Source organism: Nyctereutes procyonoides, unplaced genomic scaffold, assembly GCF_905146905.1.
Source record: "Nyctereutes procyonoides isolate TBG_1078 unplaced genomic scaffold, NYPRO_anot_genome, whole genome shotgun sequence".
Classification (NCBI taxonomy): Eukaryota; Metazoa; Chordata; class Mammalia; order Carnivora; family Canidae; genus Nyctereutes; species Nyctereutes procyonoides.
In genome coordinates this window covers 32,706,590-32,731,865 of record NW_026575125.1, presented here as the reverse complement: position 1 = coordinate 32,731,865, position 25,276 = coordinate 32,706,590, and the positions used below count along the sequence as shown (strand labels likewise).

Sequence of the window (25,276 nt, the reverse complement as noted above, 5' to 3'; positions counted from 1 at the left end):
TATCTAGTCAAGGAGAAAAAAAAAGAACGAAAAAGAATGAAGAAAGCTTAGGTAAGTTGTAAGACACCCTAAAAAGAAAAAAATGTATACATCATTGGAGGCACAGAAGAGGAAGAGATGGGGAAAGGGATAGAAAGCTTATTTAAAGAAATAATGGCTGAGAATTTCTCAACTCTGGGAAGAGATTTGAATATCCAAGTTCATGAAGCTAATAAGTCACCTAAAGATTTTAATACAAAACAATTTTCTTCAAGATACATAATAAAACTGTCTAAAACAAAAGACAAAAAGAGAATTTTAAAATCAGCAAGGGAAAAAAAATCTCATACAAGGAAACCCCTGTAAGGCTATTAGCTGATTTCTCAGCAGAGACCTTATCGGCCAAGAGAGAATGGGATCATATATTCAAAGTGCTGAAAGAAAGTGCCAACCAAGAATACCTTACCCAGCAGCACTCCTTTACAGAATTGAAGGCAAAAATAAGGATTCTCTCTAATAAACAAAGGGACTTTATCACCAATAAATATACCTTATAAGAAATGCTGAAAAGAGGCAGAGCCGAGAATGGGAGCGGAGGGGAGCTTCTGAGCAGCGCCCCGGCCTCCTCTCCTCACCAAACCTCACTCTCGCAGCCTGCCTGCCCTGCTGCTTGCGACCCACCCAGAACAACTTCCACCATGGCCACCTCTGCGAGTTCCCACTTGAACAAAGGCATCAAGCAGGTGTACATGTCCCTGCCTCAGGGCAAGAAAGTGCAAGCTATGTATATTTGGATTGAGGGGACTGGAGAAGGATTACATTGCAAGACCTGGACCTTGGACAGTGAGCCCAAGGGTGTTGAAGAGTTGCCTGAATGGAATTTTGATGGCTCTAGCACCTTTCAATCTGAAGGTTCCAACAGTGACATATATCTTGTCCCTGCTGCCATGTTTCGCGACCCTTTCCGCAAAGACCCCAACAAGCTGGTATTCTGTGAAGTCTTCAAATACAACAGAAAGCCTGCAGAAACCAATTTAAGGCATACCTGTAAACGGATAATGGACATGGTGAGCAACCAGCACCCCTGGTTTGGAATGGAGCAGGAATATACTCTCATGGGCACAGATGGGCACCCTTTTGGTTGGCCTTCCAATGGCTTCCCTGGGCCCCAAGGTCTGTACTACTGTGGTGTGGGAGTGGACAAAGCCTATGGCAGGGATATCGTGGAGGCTCACTACCGGTCCTGCTTGTACGCTGGCATCAAGATTGCTGGGACAAACGCTGAGGTCATGCCTGCCCAGTGGGAATTCCAGATAGGACCCTGTGAAGGAATCAACATGGGAGATCATCTCTGGGTGGCCCGTTTCATCTTGCATCGTGTATGTGAAGACTTTGGAGTGATAGCAACCTTTGATCCTAAGCCCATTCCCGGAAACTGGAATGGTGCAGGCTGCCACACCAATTTCAGCACCAAGGCCATGCGAGAGGAGAATGGTCTAAAGTACATTGAGGAGTCCATTGAGAAACTGAGCAAGTGGTACCAGTACCACATCTGAGCCTACGATCCCAAGGGAGCCCTGGATAATGCCTGGCACCTAACTGGATTCCATGAGACATCCAACATCAACGACTTTTCTGCCGGCGTGGCCAACCATGGTGCTAGCATCCGCATTCCCCGGACTGTCGGCCAGGAGAAGAAGGGTTACGTTGAAGACCATCACCCCTCTGCCAACTGCGACCCCTTTTTGGTGACAGAAGCCCTCATCCGCACATGTCTTCTCAACGAAACTGGCGATGAACCCTTCCAGTACAAAAACTAAGCGGACTAGACTTGCAGCCATCGAACCCCTCCTAATTCTCCATCCTGCCTCCGTGTTTGCCCCTCTCTTGACTGTCCTAATAGCTGTAAATCAAAGGGCAGAATATCAAGGTCTTTTTTTATTCCTCATGCCCAGTTAATATCTCTTGCTTTCTTTGGCCAGGATAGAGGGGTCAAGTTCTTAATTTTTTACACCCTCCCCCCTTTTTTTCCCTGTCACTGAAAGCTGTCTAGTATGTTAGTAGGGAGGGGGTAGGGAGACATAACCACTGTTCCCATTTAATAAGGTGTGTTTGTCCAATAGGCATAGCTATCCGGACAGAGAATAGTGTTTGTGAAGGGAGGGGGAGGGCTCTTTCTTCGAGGTAGCTGAGTGTTGAGGTGGGGGAGGGTTACTTACTCTGGGGTTAGGTTAGTATTTCCCTTCCTGGTGGGAAGTTCCACTTCGAATAAAGTTATAACCAACTTTCTATTAAAAGTGAGACTTATGAGAGAATCAGGCGGGAATGTGCCTCCCATCCTCCTGGTGCAGGGCTTCCCCTGCCTGGAGCGAGATAGCCCTCACCTGAAGACAAGCTCAGTGTAAGGATGGATTGACCTACCTTAGCAGAAAAAGTTCTTATTGCTTGGTCCTCCATTTATAACACAAAGCAAGAGTAGTATTTTTATATTTAAATGTAAAAACAAAAAAAATTATATATATGGGTGTGCAGATATGTGTGGTTTTTTTCCTAAAGGAGGAAAAACATTCTGGTCACGGAGAGCCAGATTTGAGGTGAATAGTCTGGAAATAAGGATCTCCTACTGAGTGGAGACTTGGTCTTCCCTCATTGCCACTATAGGGCTCCCATGTGCCCTGCCCACCCTTCTGCAATTGGGGGTAGACACCAGCCGGTTGACAGGTGGAAAGCACGGTGTAGAAGGAGGAGTCACCTGAGCCCCGTGGCTTTGGTTTAAAAGACACACATGTACACACAGAGGTTTAGAAAAAAGAGTTGGCTGGTCAACTTGCATGTTACTGACAAGGGGTTATTAGGATTATTTTCTGATGGGACTAGCATGTCACTAAAGCAGGCCTTTTGATATATTAAAACTTTTTAAAAAGGAAAAAAAATGCTGAAAAGAATTCTTCAAGCTGAAACAAAAGGATGCTAATTAGCAACATGAAAACATGTAAAAATATAAAACACACTGGTAAAGGTAAGCACAGAGTCGGTTATAGACTCCTCTAATACTATAATATAGCAACATGTTAACTACTTAGCTTTAGTATAAAGGTTAAAGGAAAAAAGTATTAAAAATAGCTATAGCTTCAACAAGTTGTTAATGATTATACAACATAAAAAGATGTAAATGATGACATCAAAAACAAAAGGAGGAATAAAGGCTTACAGTTTTTGTATGTGATCAAAATTAAATTGTTATCAGTATAAAATAGACTGATACATATGTATGTATATGATGTTTAATGTAAACCTCATGGGATCCACAAAGCAAAAATATACAATACATACACAAAAAATAAAGAGAAGGGAATCAAATCGCAGCACTATGGAAAATCATTAATTTACAAAGGAAGGCAGTAAGAAAGGAGGAAAGAAAAATGGAACTACAAAATGGCCAGAAAACATTTTAAAAGATGGCATTAGTACATCCTTGCCTATCAATAATTATTCTAAATGTTAGTGGATTGAATTCTCCAATCAAACGGCACAGTGGCTGGATGGATAAAAAATAAGATCCAACTGTATGCTACCTACAAGAGAGTCTTCAGCTTTAAGAACACATATAAGCTGAAAGAGATGGCAAAACATATTCCACACAAGTGAAAAACAAGAGAAAGCAGAGGTAGCTATGCTTACATCAGAAAAAATTGACTTTAAGCCAAAAATAGTAATAAGAGACAAAGATGGTAATATAATAATAAAGGGATCAATTAGTCAAGAAGATATAACAATCATAAATATATATACACCCAACATTAGAGTCTCTAAATTTATTAAGCAAATTTTAATGGATCTGAAAGAAGAACTAGAAAATACAGTAATAGTAGAGGACTTTAATATCCCACTCTCAACAATGGACAGACCATCCAGAAAGAAAATCAAGGAAACATTGGATTTTAACCATACTTTCGACCAAATGGAAATAACAGACACATACAGAACATTCTATCCAAAAGCAACAGAATAAATATTCTTCTCAAATGCACACAAAACATTCCCCAGGATAGATCAAATGATAGGTCATAAAACAAGTCTTAACAAATTTAAGAAGATTGAAATCATAAGGGTCTTCTGACCACAATGGTACAAAGCCAGAAATTGATAGCTGGAGAAAACTGGAAAATTTACAAATATGTGGAGATTAAGCAAATACTTCTGAATAACTAATGGGTCAAAGAAGAAATCAAAGATAAGTTGAAAAATGTCCCTAAACAGAAAAAAATGGAAGCCCAACATATTAAAACCTATGGGATGCTGCAAAAGCAGTTCTAAGAGGGAAGTTTATAGAAATAAATGCTTACAGAAACAACTAAAATAAACAACCTAACTTTAATTCTCAAGGAACTAGAAATGGAAAAACAAACTAAGCCCATAGTTAGCAGAAGAAAGGAAATGAAGACCAGAGCAAAAATAAATAAACGCCAGAGAAATAACAGAAAATATCAATGAAACTAAGAGCTGGTATCTATGTTAAGATAAACAAAATGACAAAAGTTTAGTTAGACTAACTCGGAATTAAAGAGATGTGACTCAAATAAATAAAATCAGAAATAAGAGACATTACAACCGATACCACAGAAATACAAAGGATCATGAGAGAATACCATGAATAATTATACACCAACAAACTGGATAATCTTGAAGAAATGGATGAATTCCTAGAAACATTCAAGCTACCAAGCCTGAATCATAAAGAAATACAAATCTGAAGAAACCAAGAAAGGAGATTGAATCAGTAATCTAAAACCTCCCAACACAGTAAACTCTAGGACCAGATGGTTTAACTCGTGAATTCAACCAAACATTTAAAGAATTAACCCAGGGGTGCCTGAGTGGCTCAGTGGGTTGAGCATCTGACTCCTGGTTTCAGCTCAGCTCATGATATGAGGGTCCTGAGATCAAGCCCTGTGTTGGCCTGCTGGCTTGCTGGAGTCTGCTTGAACATTCTCTTCCTCTGCCCCTCCTCCATCTTGTGTGCATGCTCTCTCCCTCTCTAATAAATAGATAATTTTTTTAAAAAAAGAAGAATTAACACAAATCTATCCCAAACTCTTCCAAAAAAACTGAGGAGGGAGCATTCCCAAACTCATTTTAGAAAGCCAGCATTACCCTGATACCAAGGCTGGGTAAGGACATCACAAAAAATGAATACAGTTATAGGTTAATAACCCTAATGAGGGCAGCCCCGGTGGCACAGTGGTTTAGTGCCGCCTGCAGCCCAGGGCGTGATCCTGGAGACCCTGGATGGAGTCCCGCGTCGGGCTCTCTGCATGGAGCCTGCTTCTCTCTCTGCCTGTGTCTCTGCCTCTCTCTCTCTCTCTGCATCTCTATGAATAAATAAATAAAATCTTAAAATAATAACCCTAATGAGCACAGATGCAAAAATTCTCAACAAAATACCAACAAACCAAATCCAACAGAACATTAAAAGGGTCATACACCATGATCAAGTAGGATTTGTCCCTGAGAGCCAAAGATTATTCAATATACATAAATCAATAAATATAATATACCACATTAATAAAAAAATAAAAATCATGTGACCATCTCAATAGATGTAGAAAAAATATTTGACAAAATACAAAATCCTTTCTTTTTTTTTTTAGTTTGCTTTGTATTTATTTATTTTTTTATTGGAGTTCAATTTGCCAACATATAGCATAACACCCAGTGCTCATCCTGTCAAGTGCCCCCCTTAGTGCCCATCACCCAGTCATCCCAACCCCCCACTCACTACCCCTTGTTCATCTCCCAGAGTTAGGAGTCTCTCATGTTCTGTCACCCTCGCTGATATTTTCACTCATTTTCTCTCCTTTCCCCCTTTATTCCCTTTCACTATTTTTTATATTCCCCAAATGAATAAGACCATATAATGTTTCAAAATCCTTTCATGATAAAAAATTCTCACAAATTGGGTATAAAATGAAGATGCCTCAATATTGTCAGGTCCATACATGACAAGCCCACAGCTAACATCATACTCAGTGGTGGAAGATTGAAAGGCTTTCCTCTAACATCAAGAACAGGACAAGGGTGCCTACTCTTTTTACTTCTATTCAACACAGTACTGGAAGTCCTTGACAGAGCAATCAGGCAAGAAAAGTAAATAAAAGACATCCAAATAGTAAAGGGAAAGTAAAATTGTCTTTGTTTGTAGATGATATGATCTTGCATAGAGAGAATTGTCAAGACTCCACCAAAAAACTGCTAGAAGTAATCAATGAATTCAGTAAAGTTGGATACAAAAATCAGCATCCAAAAAACAGCTGTGATTCTATACACTAACAACAAAACACCTAAAAAAGAAATAAAACAATCTCATTCATGATGAGATCAAAAATAATAAAATACTTAGGAATAAACTTAACCAACGTGGTGAAATATCTGTACACTGACAACTATAAGAATTGAATGAAGGAAATTGGAAAAGATGAAACAAATGGAAAGATATCTCATATTATGCATCAAGAGAATTGATATTGTTAAAATGTCCATATTGCCCAAAGCCATCTATATATTCAGTGCAATCTCTATCAAAATGCTCATGACATTTTTCACAGAAATAGAATAACAATTCTAAAATTTGTATAGAGCCACAAAAGACCCCGAATAGCCAAGGCAATCTTAAGAAAGAACAAAGCTAGAGGCAAACTATACTACAAAGCTACAGTAATCAAAACAGTATGGTGCTGGCATAAAAACAGACACATGGACCAATAAAACAGAACTGATAGCCCAGAGATAACCCCCCACATATGTGGTCAAGTAATATTTGACAGAGGAGTCAAGAATATTCAATGGGGGAAAGGATGGCTTCTTTAATAAGTGGTGCTAGGAAAACTGGATAACCACATGAGAAGAATGAAATCCTTCTATATGACACTACTCACAAAAATGAACTTAAAATGGATTAAAGACTTAAACTTAACACCTGAAACCATAAAACTCCCACAAGAAAACGTAAGGAGAAAATTCCTTGACATTGGTCTTAGCAGTGATTTCCTGGATAAGACACCAAAACTACAAACAACAAAAGCAAAAATTAATAAGCAGAACCACATCAAACCAAGAACTTCTGCGCAGTGAAGGAAACAACAATCAAAATAAAAAATATCATGTATTGAAAAAATATATATATTATGTATTGGATAAGGGGTTAATATCTAAAACATATAAAGAACTCCTACAACTCAACAGCAAAATCAAGCAATCCAATTAAAAACTGGACAGAGGGGGATCCCTGGGTGGCTCAGCAGTTTAGCGCCTGCCTTTGGCCCAGGGCGCGATCCTGGAGTCCCGGAATCAAGTCCCACATCGGGCTCCTGGCATGGAGCCTGCTTCTCCCTCCTCCTGTGTCTCTGCCTCTCTCTCTCTCTCTCTATCATAAATAAATAAATCTTAAAAAAAACTGGACAGAGGAATTAAATAGTTTTCCAAAGAAGACATACAAATGACCAACAGGTACATGAAAATGTGCCCACCATCACTCACATCAGGGAAATGCCAATTAAAACCACAATGAGATATTGTCTCATATCTGTTAGAATGGCTACCATCAAAAAGACAAGTGATAACAAGTGTTGGCAAGAATGTGAATAAAAAGGACCCCTTGTGCACTGCTGGTAGGAATGTAAATTGGTGCAGTTACTGTGGAAAACAATATGCAGCTTCCTCAAAAAGTTAAAAATAGAACCACCCTATGAATCAGCAATCCTACTTCTGGGTATATATATCCAAAAGAATTGAAATCAGTATCTCATAGAGATATTTACATTCCCATGTTTACTCCAGCATTATTTCACAATAGCCAACAACCTAAGTGCCCAGCAACAGAGGAATGGATAAAGAAGATGTTTCATATATATACAACAGAATATTATTCAGCCACGAGAAAGAAGGAAATTCTGCATTTGCAATGACCTGGATGAAATTGGAGGGCATCATGCTAAGTGAAATAAGTTGGACAAGGAAATACAAATACTGTATAATCTCACATATATGTGGAGTCTATAAAAGCTGACCTCAGAGAAACAGAGTAGAGTGGTGGTTACCCAGTGCTGGGATGTGGGGGACATTGAGAGGTATTGGCCAAAGTGTACAAACTTACAGTTACAAGATGAACAAGTTCTGGGGATCTAAGGTACAACATGGTGATTATAATATATACTTGATTGTATTATATACTTGAATATTGCTAGGAGACTAAATCTTAAATGTTCTCACCACCCCCCAAATCAATGGTAATTAAGTGACGGGACAGAGGTGTTAGCAAACCCTATGGTGGTAATCATTCTGCGATTTATAAATGTATTAATTCAATAGTTCGTACATCTTAAACTTACACCATGTTGTCAATTATATCTCAATAAATGTGGAGAAAAAAAGAAATTGGCAAATTATTAAGGTTTAAGAATCCATATATTTTGTATCCATCGTTATAAAACTTGATTCAGTGAAATTTCATTGATGTATGCTAAAATGACTGGGTAAAAGGCTATAGGAGACGGCAGCCCGGGTGGCTCAGCAGTTTAGCGCCGCCTTTGACGCAGGGCATGATCCTGAAGACTCGGGATGGAGTCCCACATCGGGCTCCCTGCGTGGGGCCTGCTTCTCAGAACCTCTGCCTGTGTCTCTGCCTCTCTCTCTCTCTCTGTCTCTCATGAATAAATAAAATCTTTTTTTTAAAAAAAGGCTATAGGAGAAAATGAGATTCATATGGTCACAGAGTAAGCATTCTCCAAATGGGACTTCCTAGTTACAAAAGTAAAATGGAAACAGAGAAATCTGGTGGTCAAACTTAATACCATCAGTAACAGGACAAACTGACAGTACCCACCCCTAATGCAAAGGGGATGCAGAGTCACCTGTACATAGAACAGAGAGTAAGTGATAGTTCTGTATCAGTGTTAAATTCTTTGGATTTGTTCATTGCCTTGTATAGGTAAAAGTTTTTCTTGGGAAAAACATTTTTTGGCGAATCATCACGTCGTGATGTTTTAAATGTTTTACAATTTTATTGGTCATTATCTGTCAATAAAGCTGAAGAAACATTATAAATAAATATAAATAAAAGTAAAAATGAGCATGAATTGGGTTAGCCATCGTTTCTTTATAAAAATTTTTTTTTAAAGATTTTATTTACTTATTCATGAGAGACAGAGAGAGAGGCAGAGGCAAAAGGAGAAGCAGGCTCCCTGTGGAGCTGGAAGCCCCATGTGAGACTCAATCCCAGGACTCTGGGATCGTGTCCTGAGCCAAAGGCAGATGCTTAGCCGCTTAGCCACCCAGGTGTCCCAGCCAGCACTTCTTACCCAGCTATTCTGAGTGCATAATCTGTACCCTGCACAATAGCTTTGAAAATATCCTTGGTTACTTATACCTTGACTAATCTGATAGTGTAGTATAAAGAACATGGGACTTCTTCACCAGAAAAGTGTGCGCTGATGTTGACACAGTTACACAGTAGGTGTGAGATAGTCGGTGCCTATCGTTTATCCTCTGTCCTCGGCCTCGATTTTCATCAACAGAATTGAGATAAAATAGCTACCTTTCAGTGTCCTAAGAGATTAGCTGAAGTGTATGTAAACTGTTTGGCATAATTGAAGGTGTTTTGCTAAATGTTAGCTCTTTTTTTTTTTCAAAGATTTTATTTATTTATTCATGAGAGACGCACAGAGAGAGGCAGAGACATAGGCAGAGGGAGAAGCAGGCTCCCTGTGAGGAGCCCGATGCAGGACTCAATCCCAAGACCCCTGGATCACGACCTAAACTGACGGCAGATGCTCAACCACTGAGCCACCCAGGTGCCCCAACATTAGGTCCTCCTATCATTGGCATTTCTTTCAGGTAATGTCCTTTCCCCTTGTGGCAGCACTTGCCAACCCCCCAGAAGAACATATGCCCACATCTCTAACCATTTTCTAGACAGAGCAGATCATAACTGATTGACTCAGAACAATGGCCAAAACAGAACCATGAGCATATGTCTATATTCACAATCATCTAACTGCAAAGTCAGAGCCTACAAAATGAGTGGAAGTGAAAAAAAAGGGGGGAGGAGTCATACTAGGGTTTCTTTGCCTTCGAGATTCTGTCTACAGCATGAGGTGACACTCATGCCTCATACCAGTGCCATGAGGGTCACCAGGACATGAGCACAAAACTCAGTACTCAGTTTCCCCTTCCTCACCCATAAATCATGACCTGTGTGGCCTGCCACATGCAAAGACACAGAGAATCCCAGCCCCACCAGGGCAGAGCACATCCTTGCTTCATGAACCCACCCTTTAATACGAAGAAGATTAACAACACAGACACCAAGGATGCTCATTCATTTTTAATAGTCTAGCACAGTTTTAATAGTTCTTCCTAGGAATTACCTCCCAAACCCTCCCTCCCCCACAAACAATTCAAATACAACACCTACAAGAATTCACATTTCATAAATGTAATATTGCAAAAACAGGAGAACTAAGAAAAGCCTTTGTAGCCTTGAGATTAAAAGCAATGCTTAATCATTCTCTCGGTATCTGTACTAAGTGCTAAATACTAAAAGCCAGAAAAGCTGTGCTGGCAGCTGGCAGCTAGCGGCTTGGGAGAGGAATGGATTTACGACGAGCACTTTTACATTCATTTTTCATCTCAGGACCAGGAGAACACAGGGCAGGGCTCTCTGTTTTGGTAACTACGATGTCATCAAGGTAAAAAACAAAACAAAACAAAACAAACCCCCGGAGACACATTTTCAGAGCAGCAGATGGAGTTGGTTTTACTTCTGTCACGGAAGTTAGAGAGGGCCAAGGTTCTCAGACTCCTTCGAACTGTGGTTCCCCCTCTTGCTCACATTCTGGTGTAAAGAATTGAAACTCTGGGCACCAGGGCCTTGAGTCAGAGTAATAGCACAATAAAAATTTGGTCAATGAATGAACTGAAACCTGGAGTGCAGTGTGAACAGGCTGGGTCTAAGTTTCTCTGAGGAAAAAGCTTGCTGGGACGTTTGGGGGAGGTGACATTCCCAAGGCAGGCCTGACTTGTCAGGACGGGCCTGCAGTGACTTGTGCAGCGTGGGAGCCCAGAGGAACAACCGAGTTCTCACTACTTCATCCTGGTCCTCAAAATATACCCCCCCACCCAGCCTCAAAATTCTCAGCTTCAATGCCATATGGAATCAAAATAAAATGAGTGTGTGTAAGCCTCCATCGGCTCCATCCGATACATACAAGATTGTGGAATCTGGGGTGAGACCCCCCACCTCTCTCCTTCCTTTTTGCCTTTTTTTTTATTTCTCTCCCTCTCCTCCTCTTCTCTTTCCCTCTGCCCTTCCCCATTCCTCCTAACCCAGTTTTGTGTCCTTCCCCCAGCTCTCTTGTCTTTCTTCCTTATTACCAAAGTTAAGTAGTTCTAAATACCTGTGGCTCCAGAGGGTGGGGCAAACAAAGCTGTTTTTAGTTTCCAGAAATAAGAGCGGTTCAAAGAAAAAAAAAACTGTTTCTGGCCATACTAACAGTGATTTAGAGACTCCTTCTTGAACTCATGGACATCTAGAACATTCTACTGGGTGTAAATTCAATACTTACACAGTAAGCTGGGGATTTTTATTTCTAGGACATAAATTTGATGATGATGTAACAATAAACCAGTCAGTAGTCACACAAATAAGAGCCATTTTGTGTGTATATTTAAATAAAACAAGGGGGTAGATGCTATTTAAAGCAGCTGGGCCTATCAGGTACACATTTGTCACAATTCTTAGTTTAAGGCTTTAAAATATTTCTACTCAGGCCTTGTATGGTTTTAAATATGTTTTCATTCATTCATTCAACAAACTTTCATTGAGTATCCACTCTGCCAAGCCTCATTGTAAATGCTGAGTAATACATTAATTCCAGGCTAATTAATTCCATTCCTTCTTCTGGAGGAAGTACCTCTGACCCAGTCGGTGTGCTGCTTTGCTAACCTGGAGTATATGCTCAGATGTCCATCCTGTCACTCTTGAGTGTTCAATCCTTCTTGGCATGTATTACCTCCTAAATATTTGCAAAATGTCATTCCATCTGACATAATGATAACAAATATAACACCAGATGGAAAATGAATGGTCACTCCCTGGGTTGTTGCTTCCTTTGGGGGAGTATATGAGCCTATTTCCAGGCAGCCTGGGATCACGGAAAGACCGCCAAACAAACCCAGGGCCGCGTGGACTAGATCTGGTCCAAGCTTCATAATCTTTGGGAAGTTACTTCACCATTTTGCATCCCTACATTTTTTTATCCTAAACACTGAGTCCAGGAATCCTGTCCTACCTTTCTTTTTTTTTATAAATTTATTTTTTATTGGTGTTCAATTTGCCAACACATAGAATAACACCCAGTGCTCATCCCGTCAAGTGCACACTTGTCCTACCTTTCTTTGGCATCGTTGTGAGTGAAACATGAAATCAAGTTTGTAAAAGCACTCGGAAAACCATAAAGCCCCATGCAAATGCAAATTATCACTATCAAATAATCTTTGACATTCCTTTCAAGGAAAACCTTCCCCTTACAGTTTGATTTTTTTCTCTCTTTTTTTTTTAAGGTGGGAGGGGTGGAACTTACATCATCAACTAGCATTATTAGGTTAGGTACTTGGCAGCATAACCCACACTGATATCATGGAAGAGAGCAGTTAGAAGTTTTCCTTGTTGAAAATGAAATGCACTCCTCGAGGGCCAGACTCAGAGTTGGAGATGCACTGTTTACTGAGGGTTTCAGCCAAGGCTTCAGGTCCGCAGAGAAAAACTCCTATTCTGGTGCTTTGGGGAAAGAAAGTAAAAATAAAAGAGTTTCAGGCTTTTGGATTACAAAGCACATGGGGGAACTTCCTCTTGATTTTTGGCTCCACGGCGGAGTCCCCCCCCCCAACTCCTGCTCCTTTGTCCTTCCCACTAACCCTGTGCGAGAGTGGCTCAGCCCTGTTTGTGGGGACAGCTACAGAAGGCAGTTGACTTCCCTGGGAAACCATATTCAAGTGGAGTTTGTAGAAATCTCTGCCACAGAGAAAACAGTGGCGAATCTGTGAGTTTGTGGACTAATTGCCTTCAGGGCTCTATGTCTCCAACCCGCTCCAGCATCTAGAAATCAGGAACACGTCTGCTTTCGGTTCACCGACTCTGCCAACAGCTGGGTGGGGCTTCATCCCTCTCTGTTTTAGATGCTAAAGCCTAGTTCCTCAGGGTGTGGTTCCAGACCAGTAGCCTCCTAGTCAACTTTTTAAAAATATAGATTCTCGGGGCACCCTGGTGGCTCAGTTGATTAAGCATCTGCCCTTGGCTCAGGTCATAATCCCGGGGTCCTAGGCTGGAGCCCTGCATGGGGCTCCCTGCTCAGCGGGGAGTCCGCTTCTCTCTCTGCCTCTCCCCCTGCTTAGGCTCAACAGCTGGCTCATTCTCTCTCTCAAATAAATAAATAAAATCTTAAAAAAAAGAAGTGTAGATTCTAAGGCCCCACCCTAGACCTACTAAATCAGCATCTGCATTGTGAAAAGATCCCCCAAGTGATTCATATGCTCATTAATGCATAAAAAGCAAAGGCCTGAAAGGTCTATTTGTGGTGATTTCATGAGTTTATCAAGTGTTGTAGCAAGATAGAGGAGCCCCTCAAAGTTTCAGAAAGGATAGAAAGGACCTTAGGATGTCCGGCAACTTATGATTCTAGACCCAAAACCTAAACACTGAATGTAGGGACGGTATCTCCCTAATAATCAAGGTAGAAATCATATTGAATTAAAAGAGATTTAGGAGCTGAAGGAAAAGAAGTGGGTTATGGCCCTACTTGGGGGGAGCAGGGTGCAGAAAGTCAGAGGTGGGGGGTGCCCCAAGCATCTTTGTTGATAATAACTCCAGATAATTTTGGTGTGATTTAAAGACTCCCTCATAAAGTCCTGCATAACTAGAACCTTTTATGGGTTGTCAGTATAGTCATCTGGGTGTATGTTAGTTTTCAGAATATACAAATCTAGCTGTGTTGGGAGCCAGTGCTTCCGACGGAGCACAAGCCTCAAGGACACCTTGCTGGGGGACTCCTTACTTTGGGTGTTGACTTGCAATCGTCTTGAATTCATTATCCCAGTTGGGCCGTCCATACAGGGTCTTTTGTTTCAGGCCCGTGATCACGTCTTTCTCCTCGTCATGGTGCACGGCAAAGTGATTGGCCTGTGGGAAAGGACATGAAGTCACAAAACAGAGACACACTGTACCAAAGTACAGATAGATTGACGTATCTCACAGGCCAAGCTCTCGCTAACCATATATATCTGAAGGCTAGAAGGTACATCAAAATGAATAAACCGGGTCTCTTCAGGCAATTTATAATCTAGAAGGGCCAACCTGGAAGTAAGAACATGAATCATCCTATTTGTAGAATAGGGTATCATGAGTGCCATGGGAGAGGCACAAATATCTCAGTAAAAGCTAAGAGAGTTGGCATGGGAGGATGGGAAGATTGCAGCCTGGCAGCACCTGACATCAGGCTTTGAAGGTGTGGGTAGGATTTAAATACTGTTTCACTGTTTTTCTCTCTGTTCTGCATGTGACTTTCTCTCTTCCCCCTAATATACTTACTCCCACTCCTTTAGGAGAATCACTAAGAACTAAAGTAACTACAGATTAAAATGCATTCATATTTTGGCAACATAATGACACAACAAATCAAGTCTAAAACTAGTCTGTGTGTGTGTGTACATAGTCACGTGTTGTTTTCTGCTACCATTCTACCGGGCCTCAGCTCGACCAACAGATATTTTTCATAAAAGTGGTTAATTAGGGGCACCTGGGTGGCTCAGTGGTTGAGCATCTGCCTTTGGCTCGGATTGTGATCCTGGAGTCCTGGGATCGAGTCCTGCATCAGGCTTCCCACAAGGAGCCTTCTCCCTCTGCCTATGTCTCTGCCTCTCTCTCTGTGTCTCTCATAAATAAATAAAAACAAAATCTTTTTTAAAAAGTGGTTACTTAAATTTATTTAAAACTTGAATCAGATTTTAAATTCACTGGACAGGGGATAGATGATGGGGATGGAGGAGGTAAGGAAGGGTGACCACTCTGGTTTAATAATCCTGTAGGGACCAGTTTCGTAGAGCAAAATAGTTATTTTTTTTTAAAAGATTTTATTTATTTATTCATGAGAGACACAGAGAGAGAGAGAGGCAGAGACACAGGCAGAGGGAGAAGCAGGCTCCACGCAGGGAGCTTGACGTGGGACTCGATCCCAGGTCTCCAGGATCAGGCCCTGGGCTGAAGGCGGCGCCAAACCACCAAGCCATCCGGGCTGCCCGAAAATAGTTATTTTTTTGATGCAAATAAATTTCCCATTTAAAAAATTGTGCCTGGCTTTTTAAATCATAAAACTGCAAAGTAATTTGTATTTATAGATTTTTTTAATGTTCAACAATTTATCAATTGTGTATAAAACCCAGTGCTCATCACATTTTTTTCTCTGGGTTTCATTTTTATCGATTTTACCATTTATCAAATATTTGTTGTTTCGTTTTTAAATTGCAGAAATGGCATCTTGAAATCCTTTTTTCTGGAGCAGCAAAGTTTACGGGTCATGTGTTCCTGGATCTACATTTGTAACAAGACTCTTCTAAGACTTGGAGAATCTATGATAAACAATAAACTGAAACCCAAGTGAGGAGTCCATTTTCACAAGTACAAGGTGCATGTGAAACCTGCCCAGGATGTGTGGCTATGGCCAGCTGAGACACTGGCCAGGGAAAGGAGGAGACTCTTGCCTTGGCTACTCATGCAGGGGGAGCTTATGCTGCTTATGCTGCTTCCAGGCCAAATTATTTTTGTTTGCTTATTTAGGAAGATTTTACCCCCTAGGAATCAGTAACTTGTTTCAGAGTTTCCTAATCTCAGCACTTTTGTCACTTGAGGCCAGATAATTCTTTGTTGGGAGGGGTTGTCTTATAAATTGTTTTCATTGTTAAATGTCCCTGGATAGATAGATAAAACATGTTATGGATTATGCATTATATGTTATATTACACACACACATATACATACACATATGCTATATACATATACACATATGCACACAAATATATTTCATCTTCATTAAATATGTTTTGCTTTATTTATAAATAATAATCATAAACTAGTGGGAGTTCCTAAGAGTGCAGGCTCTGGAACATTCTGCCTCTGCCTCTTACTAGTTGGGTGCCCTTGGACAAATGACCTAACCTGTTCTGGGCTCTGGTTTCCTCATCTGTAAAGTGTGGATAATAAGAGTTTCTACTTCATAGGGCTATTTTAAGGATCAAGTTAGCCAATCTATGTAAACACTAATAAAAATACCTAGCACATTATATATGCTTAATAACTATGCACAATTATTATTACTACTTACTAAATGCATTATGTATATTGTGAAATGCATATAAACAAAATTAATGGAATATGTGTGTGTGTATAGATATAAAAATAGAAAGACAGAGAGAGAGAGAGAGAGAGAGAGAGACATAAAGAGAGGAGAAAGACAGCTAATATTTTCTTCCCATTACCCTATGGATCATCTTGTCCAGCTGGTTCAAGACCCCTGGTAGGAACGTGATTCTCACAAGGTCAAAGGCATGGCTCTTATATCCTTGTGGGCTCCTTAACGCTAATCTGTTCCACAGATACCAACTTTGAATCTAGTCTCAAGAGTCTGAACATGTGGGGATATTGAGTGAGAGTGAATAGGCCGGATCACCAAATCCATTAACTCTTCTTGGTAAAAACAACAACAACAAAAAAAAAACAAAATGAAATGAAAACACAGTACACAAAACACGGCAATAACCAAAGGGAAGCAATCAGCCCCGGGCATTGTGGGAAGGATCCGAGAGCCGGGATCTCTCCCTCACCTGAGACTCATCCCAGCCAGTGAGATAGATGTTATAGCTGAGGAAGCCAGCGTTGTTCCTCTCCTGCATCTGGGTCTCTAGCAGCTGCAGCAAGTCCGCAAACCACTCAAAGGCGTGCGTGTCCCGGCACAACCAGTAGAAGTATATCTGCAAGAGCAACAGATCAAGAGGCAGATTATACTTAAATAGGCCTCATCAGAATGACATATGTATTTCTAACCTCCCCTCCCCCAACTTTTTCCTGCAGCTCAGGATGCCTAGAAACAGAGGTTTTCAGAAAGCTCTGGACATTTCACAAGCTAGCTCACAAGAGCCTGCACTTGCACTGGCCTTCACCCTGTGGGGCAGTAAATAAATAGCTCCGTCTCAGAAATACATGGCTTAGGAAAACAGTAGCTCACCACCTTCCTCCTGGGCCTACTCTTGTCCACCTCACCTCCCTGGTTTCCTTTGTACCTCCTGTCAGAAAGACCAATGCCACCTAGGCTGGCAGTGGCTGCCACAGGACTACTCCACTGCCTGCTAATGCCAGACATTCCTGGGTTCCTAAGGGAAAAAACGCCCTTCTTCCCATACCTCCTCCATATAGTAAAGACAGAAAGGGGAGAATTAAAAAGTCAATGGATGCTCCATGTCCCAATTAGAGGCTATCTCCAAAGTTATTAGAATGACTCATGTTTTATTCAAGATGTCCTTTATCGGGCAATGAAACCAAATTTACATGTGACCAAAAAATTGCCCTGGGAATTTATTTATTTTTTAAATGATTTTATGTATTTATTCATGAGAGAGAGAGAGAGAGAGAGAGAGAGAGAGAGAGAGGCAGAGACACAGGCAGAGGGAGAAGCAGGCTCCATGCAGGGAGCCCCACGTGGGACTCGATCCCGGTCTCCAGGATCAGGCCCTGAGCCGAAGGCGGTGCTAAACCACTGGGCCACCCGGGCTGCCCGGCCTGGGAATTTATTGTGAGGAAATACCCATAAGAAAGTAAGTAAGTTTCATGAAAGGACATGTCTCCTGCCCTCCCCTTGCAAAAAAAAAAAAAAAAGACTGGGGGACGGAAATGGACTCAATCTCAGTATCTAACACGGATCGATAGAACAATTGTTCTATATCCCCTCAAAGGAACATACAAGAATCATTAAAAAAAAAGATCATGACAAAGCCTGTGACAACACTGGAAAACACTGTTTTCCTAAAGCAGGACACGGAAGCATTCCTACTCAATATTTACAACTCCCCAAGAGTATGTAAACACGTAGGAAAACATCGGCAGAGGAGCAGCCACAAAGAGGGCAGCTGCTGCGTTGGGGTTGTGAATACTTTCTACCCCAACCTCCTTTCTTCCCAGTTTCTACGAACGCCTTGCAAGTGCAGCATGTTACTTGCAACAGGCCTGCTGACGCACGAGCACATCCGACGTGTGAACAGCCCTTTTAGGAGGTGTGGGTCTCTCTGGACCCAGCCGGAACTTGTCTTCACTTCCTTGGGTCTCGGCCAGCTCCGCCCCAAGGCCCTCAGCGGCCTCCCTGGGGGGGTGGGGGGGACTGCCCACGCCCTCGGAAACCCTGAGGGCCTTACCTTTTTGAGCCTCAGGTTGGTGGCGTTATTGCAATATTTGTACCAGACCGACTTGAGAATGGATGCAAAGGGCGTGACCCCGATCCCTGCTCCCACTAACATCACCACCTCGTAGCTGAACACGTCTTCGCTGGCCGTGCCGAAGGGCCCGTCCACCGCTATCCTGGGGGGAAGCGCGAGGACGTGGTTACAGGGCTGCCTTGCGCTAAAGAGTCCGACACAGCTCACCCCGGGGATGTGTGATGTGTCACATCGCCCCGGGACAGTGTCCTTGTGGGGCACTTTCTTCTATGAAATAGCTTTCAAGTAACCAACTCAGTGTCAACATTGTGGTTGGAAGTAAGAAGAGGAAGTCTTAGCTAACTGAAAATATTTGGTAACTCTCGGGGGTATTTTTTTCATCTCTCCACCCTTTGACCTACGCCCCCACACCCACACCCAACCCCCCCCCACACACAGACTCACACACACACAAACACACAGACTCACATACAGACTCATACACACGTAGACTCTCACACACACGCACACACCTGTACTTCTTGCCAGGGCACCCCACACTTGAAATTCCTGCTTACTTTGCACACTGAAGTGAAGTGCGAATTTTCTGTCATAACATCTTCTAACTTTAACACCTTCACTTCTCATTTGTCTATTCACTGAGTCAACCGACAAGCTTTTCTTTAGCATCTTCTAAGTGCCTGGCACCATCTCAGGCACGTGGGAAGAACGGGACAAAGTGAATAATATATGGCATTTACCCTCAAATAACATATGTCAATTAAATTTTAAGAATATCTTTGATATACTAGAACTTCGTTTGTTAGAAAAGTTAATATACTTTGGCCTTGCCCCTTACATTTTGAAAGGAATTGGGGAATAGTCATTATTAATGTTGGATTCAAATATTTCATATTCCGCACAAGATTTATAAGTACATGCCTAAACACACTGCACACATAAAATGGGGAACACAGAAATAGCTACCTGTATTTGTAGAACTTGTGTGTTTGGTCAGACCAAGGAGACAGGGTAGTGAGAGGTGAGACAGGGAACCTATTTAGTGACATTCTTTTTCTGAACTCATACACTTTCATAAATATGCGCTTTGTACTTACTTAGGTAATTTCCAAGCATCTTGAAACTCCTGCTTATCACAGCCACAAGCATTGAAAAGTCCTTCCGTCCAGTCCCCAACAATCCGAATATGGATGCTAAAGAAGTCTTCCTCCGGGGCAGAGGTCAGTGTGAAAGGGTGCCACTCCAGACTGGACACCTTGGGGCACTTGACAAAAATGTACTGTCCCACTTCCATCTTGAATCCTTTCTTCTTCATCTGTAGCTCAATGGTTTTGAAAGGGTGAGTGACCACCTATGGAATAAAACATGTGTCTGGAAACTACACTTTCCCCAAATACTTGTCTTTTCACTGTCCACACAGACAAAAGTTTGAGCGAACATGCCCACCCACATCCATTCTTCAGGGCCAACGCAGCCTTTCCTCCAACAGATGTGGCCCTCATTCAGAGTTGCCCTCGGCTGGAGCCCACGGCCTACGATGAGCAGGGGTACAAAGGACTGGCCCCTGGGTGGCTCAGTGGCTGAGCATCTGCCTTTGGCTCAGGTCACGATCCCGGGGTCTTGGGATCCAGTCCCGCACCAGGCTCCCCCACGCAGGGAGCCTGTTTGTCCCTCTGCCTATGTCTCTGCCTCTCTCTGTGTGTCTCTCATGAATAAATAAAACGTTAAAAAAAAGGACTGGCCCTGTCCTCAACTTGAGACAACTCCCAGACGTCATCCCAACCCCCTGCTCTCCTTGTAGGATCAGCTGAGGCTGCAGCTGCAACCACCCAGAGTCATTCATTTCCTCCCCAATTTCTGATTTTCTTTTCTTTCACAGGTTCATCTCTTGAGAACACATCCCAGAAACCTTCTGTCTGTGATTGTTTGTCTCAGAGTCTTGCCAGGGAGTCCAGCCTAAGACACCAGCCTATTGTGATATTTTTTTTCTCCCAGAAGTCAAGGCAGGTCCTAGCAACAAGAAGAAGAGATGGCTCTCTGCCCGGCCTTCCTGTCTCCTGGGGGATGCTCGAGAGCCTTGGCAGCTGGAGAGAAGGAGATCCCCTGGGCTGGCTATTTAGCAACATCCCGCAAGCCAAGCTGCATGTACTGATCTATCTTTGTTCTGACTCACACCTTGGATCTGCCTTGGAATCCACCTGATTCTGCCTGTCTACATTTCCACCGACCCTGGAAGTACACTCTCTGTCTCCCCCAAAGCACACCCCATGGCCATCCCCCTTCTCCATGTGTGCAAGGGCATGGCATCTTTGTTTACAACAGCAAAAACGGTCCAAACGTCCAGCAGCTGGTGAGGTGGTAAATAACTTTTACAAAGAAAGCACAATAAAAAGATGTCATTATAATACAGAAAGTAATATACTGTTTCTGGGACGATTCCTGAGATACACGGGACTTTCTATGTACAACTGGAAAACCAACCAAGGCACATCAAAGGAATAGAAGAAGCAATAGAAACAACATAGCAGCTTCCTAAATGTTGACTGACAGTGCTGAGCTTTTCCCTCCGTGAGTGAAAAGGGATAAGATGGGAAACCCTTTTGCTAAACATCGCCAAGCATTTCCCAAACTTGTGATTTCAGTCCATCTTAAATGATAAAGCAGTACCTAACGTCCTTTCATCACTAAAATAAAGAGACCTAAAGCTTCATTTTGGAAACAGAAAATAAAAATTGACAAAAATTATTTTGAATATGGTGTTCACTGTGTCGCAACTTTGTGTGGTGAGAAAATTTTTCCCCCGTTGCAATTTTGCTGCCACAGGTGCAATTGGGATTCAACTCCATAAAATGCACTAGTGGAATGGACATCGGAATACTTGGGGATGACACCTTGTTTCTTACTTGTTTTTGAGAAGAAAATGAGTCTCTGTTTTTATGAGTAAAAAATGATTCTTTGCTCCAAGGGAAAACAAAGTTGCCTTTAAAATATGTTTAAAGGAAATACTTGCCTGCTTAGTCAGGTCTAACCTAGTAAGGGAAATTTTGTGGCAGCCCCTCTTGCTTTTCCGTGGGCTTTTTCTTATAATACAGTATAAGTAAAAAAGGAGAACTGCTGTAGCTTCCTATATTTCAAGATTTCCAGTGCCAGCTGGACTAACTTTACTGTGGCCTTCCACAGATGCCAAGAGAGAAAAGCTAGGGTGGAGGACAAGAAGAATTCAGTGTTGTGCAAGAATAGCCCGTAGTAGCTTTTAGTAAACACTTTTTGAACTGTATTGAATGGAATTAAATTGTATTTGATAGGGGTACCAGGGTGGCTCAGCGGTTGAGAGTCTGCCTTCGGCTCAGGGCATGATCCCGGAGTCCTGGGATCGAGTCTGGCATCGGGCTCCTCGCGGAGAGCCTGCTCCAGTCTCCGCCTCTCTCTCTATGTCTCTCATGAATAAATAAAATAAAATCTTGAAAAACATTTAAAAATTTATTTGATAAAACTAGTTTTGTCTGTTGTTTCCTGAAATGACAACCAGGAGTTTCTATCTATTGAGTTGGGTGTTTAGTTAGTAATGAGAAGCAGCACAGAAGCATGGGGAAAAAGTTGTCATATACCTGGAGTTAGCAGACTCAATTCTGGATGCAGTTTAGTTACTAATTTCCTTGAGACTTTGGGTTCTTCAGCTGTGATATTCTATGATTATATACACAGCACAGAAAAGGAGGTAAAGGGAGGCCTGGAAAATTATCTCAACCTCAGTCACTCCTGCCCTTGGCTCCCTGGTTCTTTTGGCATCTGAGTATTTTAAGGCTCAGTGTGTACCCTTTCGAAATCATGTGTTTTGCTTCTTCACTCTTATCTGCTCACATCATCATTGTGTGTTCCTCCTCCCTTCTACACACGCACGCACACATACACACAGATTCGTGTATGCAAAGCAATCAGCTTTATATTGCAACAGAAAATGTTAACTTGTACTTCTTCCAGCTAAAAAGTCCAATCATTTGATTATCAAGCTAAGTACACTGAAATAAACTGTTGGTCTTCTCTCTGTCCTATGTTTAATTAAGAAACTAAGAGGAAGCCAGCTCCTAGCAATGCTATAGGGAACTTGGGTAAACATGATATAGTTAGATACTGTTAGTAATTCCCAAACCAGACCATACCTTGGTGATGACCACTTTCTGTTGAGATCGCCAAAACCGTACCAACCTCTCACAGAGATACAGAAACATGGGACCTACTATCCATTTCCAAGTCTGTAATGAGAGCAAAACATGAAAACACGGTGTGTTAAGGGGTAATAGCTGATATAAGATTCATGGGGACAAAACATTTTAGAAGTCAATCTTTGTAGGCTTGTTTAAATACTCAGGATCACATTCATAAATTTCTAATACAACAGAATGCATGAAAAATATCTAAAATTAAAATAAATTTTTGAGCCAACGCAGATGAACATTCTCCTTAGCCACATTGGGAAACTTTATCTACAGTATAAAACTTTCCCAAGAGGAACTGCCCACAAGAATGAGATTTCCTCCTGGTGTTGCAATAGAAGTTGCAGTGACCCTACAGCGGAGCAAGATTAGTTTCAGAATTAATATTTCTCTTAAGGATAGCATTTCAACAACACCATATTTTTTAATGCAACATTGCAGTTGCTTTCTCTCATCCTTGTAGCCAAAGCTTAATCTTTTGCAAGATAAGAAATTTCATCCAAAGAATTTAGCTGTTTCTCCAATATCCTGGTAAGTTCTAGGAGCTATGCAATGCACCTGCCGAAGAGGGACAAGCCCAAAGATTTTCAGATTTCTTTAGATTCCCCTCCCATCAGAATCTTCAGTGTTCCACAATACTGGAATCACCTTGTAGTACTTCTAACTATATGAAAACCTTTAGGATAAGCAAATCCATCCTGGGACTCCATCAGTTAGGTTCCTAGTTTAATACCTGAAGTAGCAAACAGTTTTAGAAGGCAGAATCATTTAAAAGATGGCATTCCAGAATGGATTTCAAGAAAGAAAAATAAAATTACAGAGTGCTTGCTACAGCCTCACATATGATCTTTCTATTACATTTTTTTGAGAAACTTTTTATTGGAAGTTGAGAGCACCTGAATGTCCCCACCTCCAGCCAAAGTGGAAGGATATCTGCTCTGAAAGTCAGAAATATTCTGCTGCTGGCCTTTGTCTTCATGGGACAGGTTTTTAAAACAGGCTGGCATCATGCATCTACTTCCTAGGGGCCACAGTGGGGTTCCATTGAATGGAGCAAGGTCTTGGACATTGCCTCTAATCCCAGAAAGCCAGAAGCTCCTTTGAGGTAGATGCCTGTTAAGGTAGTAGTACACTGATTCCAGCTGTCTTCAAGGAAATGTGCCTTCCTCTAACCCATAAGAGGACCCTCGATGCAGTTCCTTTTTTAATCCCTTTTTTTTTAATCAATAGATGTCTGCATGTAGTGGGAGCAGTTCACTGATACATCTCGTTGCTTTCATTAATGAGCAAGGATCCTTAAAGATGTTAAGTCCTTGGACAGCAGACTGTGTCTTAGAGAAAGAAAATTCCTATGTTAAGAGTGTAGAAAAAAGAAAGGAGATAATGGGATGGGACATTTACCTTTATATTATACTGTGCTTAAACAACAACAACAACAACAATTCTGTTCAGAAGCCCTATACAGGGGATCCTTGGGTGGCTCAGCGGTTTAGCACCTGCCTTCGGCCCAGGGCATGATCCTGGAGTCCCGGGATCAAGTCCCACATCGGGCTTCCTGCATGGAGCCTGCTTCTCTTGCTGCCTATATCTCTGCCTCTCTCTCTCTCTCTGTGTATGTCTTTCATGAATGGATAAATAAAATCTTAAAAAAAAGAAGCCCTATACAAATGTTGATTTTTACCTAGTTTTATACCAATGGTTAGCATGATAACCAATAAAGTACATTACTTGTCAATGGAGGAAAAGATATGAAGAACACAGGGCCCACTTCTCACTCAGTGGAGTGGAGATACCAAGAATTCACAAAATGGAACTTTGCAGAGCACCCAACAAGAGCTCCCAACAGAAGGTAAATATTCCAGCATGTTTCCCCTTGGTCATCCTTGCCACAATCCTGCTCCACATGCAAAGCCAATGGGCGTTGGTCTGAACCTGGCTGTCCAGTATCCTTTGTATGGTATAGGCATTCCTCCTGATGGTTAAAGGCAGCCCTATGTGTCATTTCATCAATTTCCTTCCCAGCTTTGAAAGCTGTATAGAAAGTCTTATTTCTGGGGGTGCCTGGGTGGCTCAGTTGGTGAAGCATCTGCCTTCGGCTCAGGTCATGATCTCAGGCTTCTGGGATCAAGCTCCACATTGGGCTCCCCACTCTGCAGGGAGTCTGTCTCTCCCTCTCCCTCTGCCTGCCCCTCCCACTGCTTGTGTGCTCTCTCATTCTGTCAAATTTATCAATAAAATCTTTAAAAATAAAAAAAGAAAGTCTTACTTCCTGGTATCTGAGGAGACTTTTAGCTCCTTCTAAGTGATTATCTGAGCTATCCAACTTCTCTCAGAATGGATCCCTGTGGAAATCATTAACTGTTATTATTGTGGCCCTCACATCTGGAAGAGAAGAGATGGAATTTCTTCAACTTCAACAGCACTTTCAAAAATAATGCTCTTCCATGTTTTATATCAGGATGTTCATAATAGTCCAATGCAATCCTTACTCTTTAAGAAATAATTCTAGACAGTAAGTAGAGAAATAAAAAGTCAATACTTCTAACATTCTA

At 41.7% G+C, this 25,276-nt stretch overlaps 2 protein-coding genes across 2 annotated transcripts in view; one reads left to right on the top strand and one right to left on the bottom strand.

Moving 5' to 3' along the window:
• The first annotated feature begins 662 nt into the window (after positions 1–662).
• Positions 663–1,823, top strand: LOC129518458 (glutamine synthetase-like). Its single transcript, XM_055338595.1, is given in 1 exon segment — positions 663–1,823. A coding segment is annotated over 1 exon segment (1,122 nt). The 5' UTR covers positions 663–677; the 3' UTR covers positions 1,800–1,823.
• An 8,553-nt stretch (positions 1,824–10,376) lies between these two features.
• LOC129517451 (cytochrome b-245 heavy chain) overlaps positions 10,377–25,276 on the bottom strand; it is a 36,057-nt gene continuing 21,157 nt past the window's right edge. Inside the window, exons 8-13 of the mRNA XM_055337298.1 lie at positions 22,671–22,763; positions 19,608–19,861; positions 18,490–18,652; positions 16,909–17,055; positions 14,088–14,212; positions 10,377–12,814 (exon numbers count right to left, since the gene is read on the bottom strand). Of these exons, the coding sequence (XP_055193273.1) occupies positions 12,688–12,814; positions 14,088–14,212; positions 16,909–17,055; positions 18,490–18,652; positions 19,608–19,861; positions 22,671–22,763 (909 nt within the window). The 3' untranslated portion in view covers positions 10,377–12,687. The remainder of the gene's footprint in view (positions 12,815–14,087; positions 14,213–16,908; positions 17,056–18,489; positions 18,653–19,607; positions 19,862–22,670; positions 22,764–25,276) is intronic.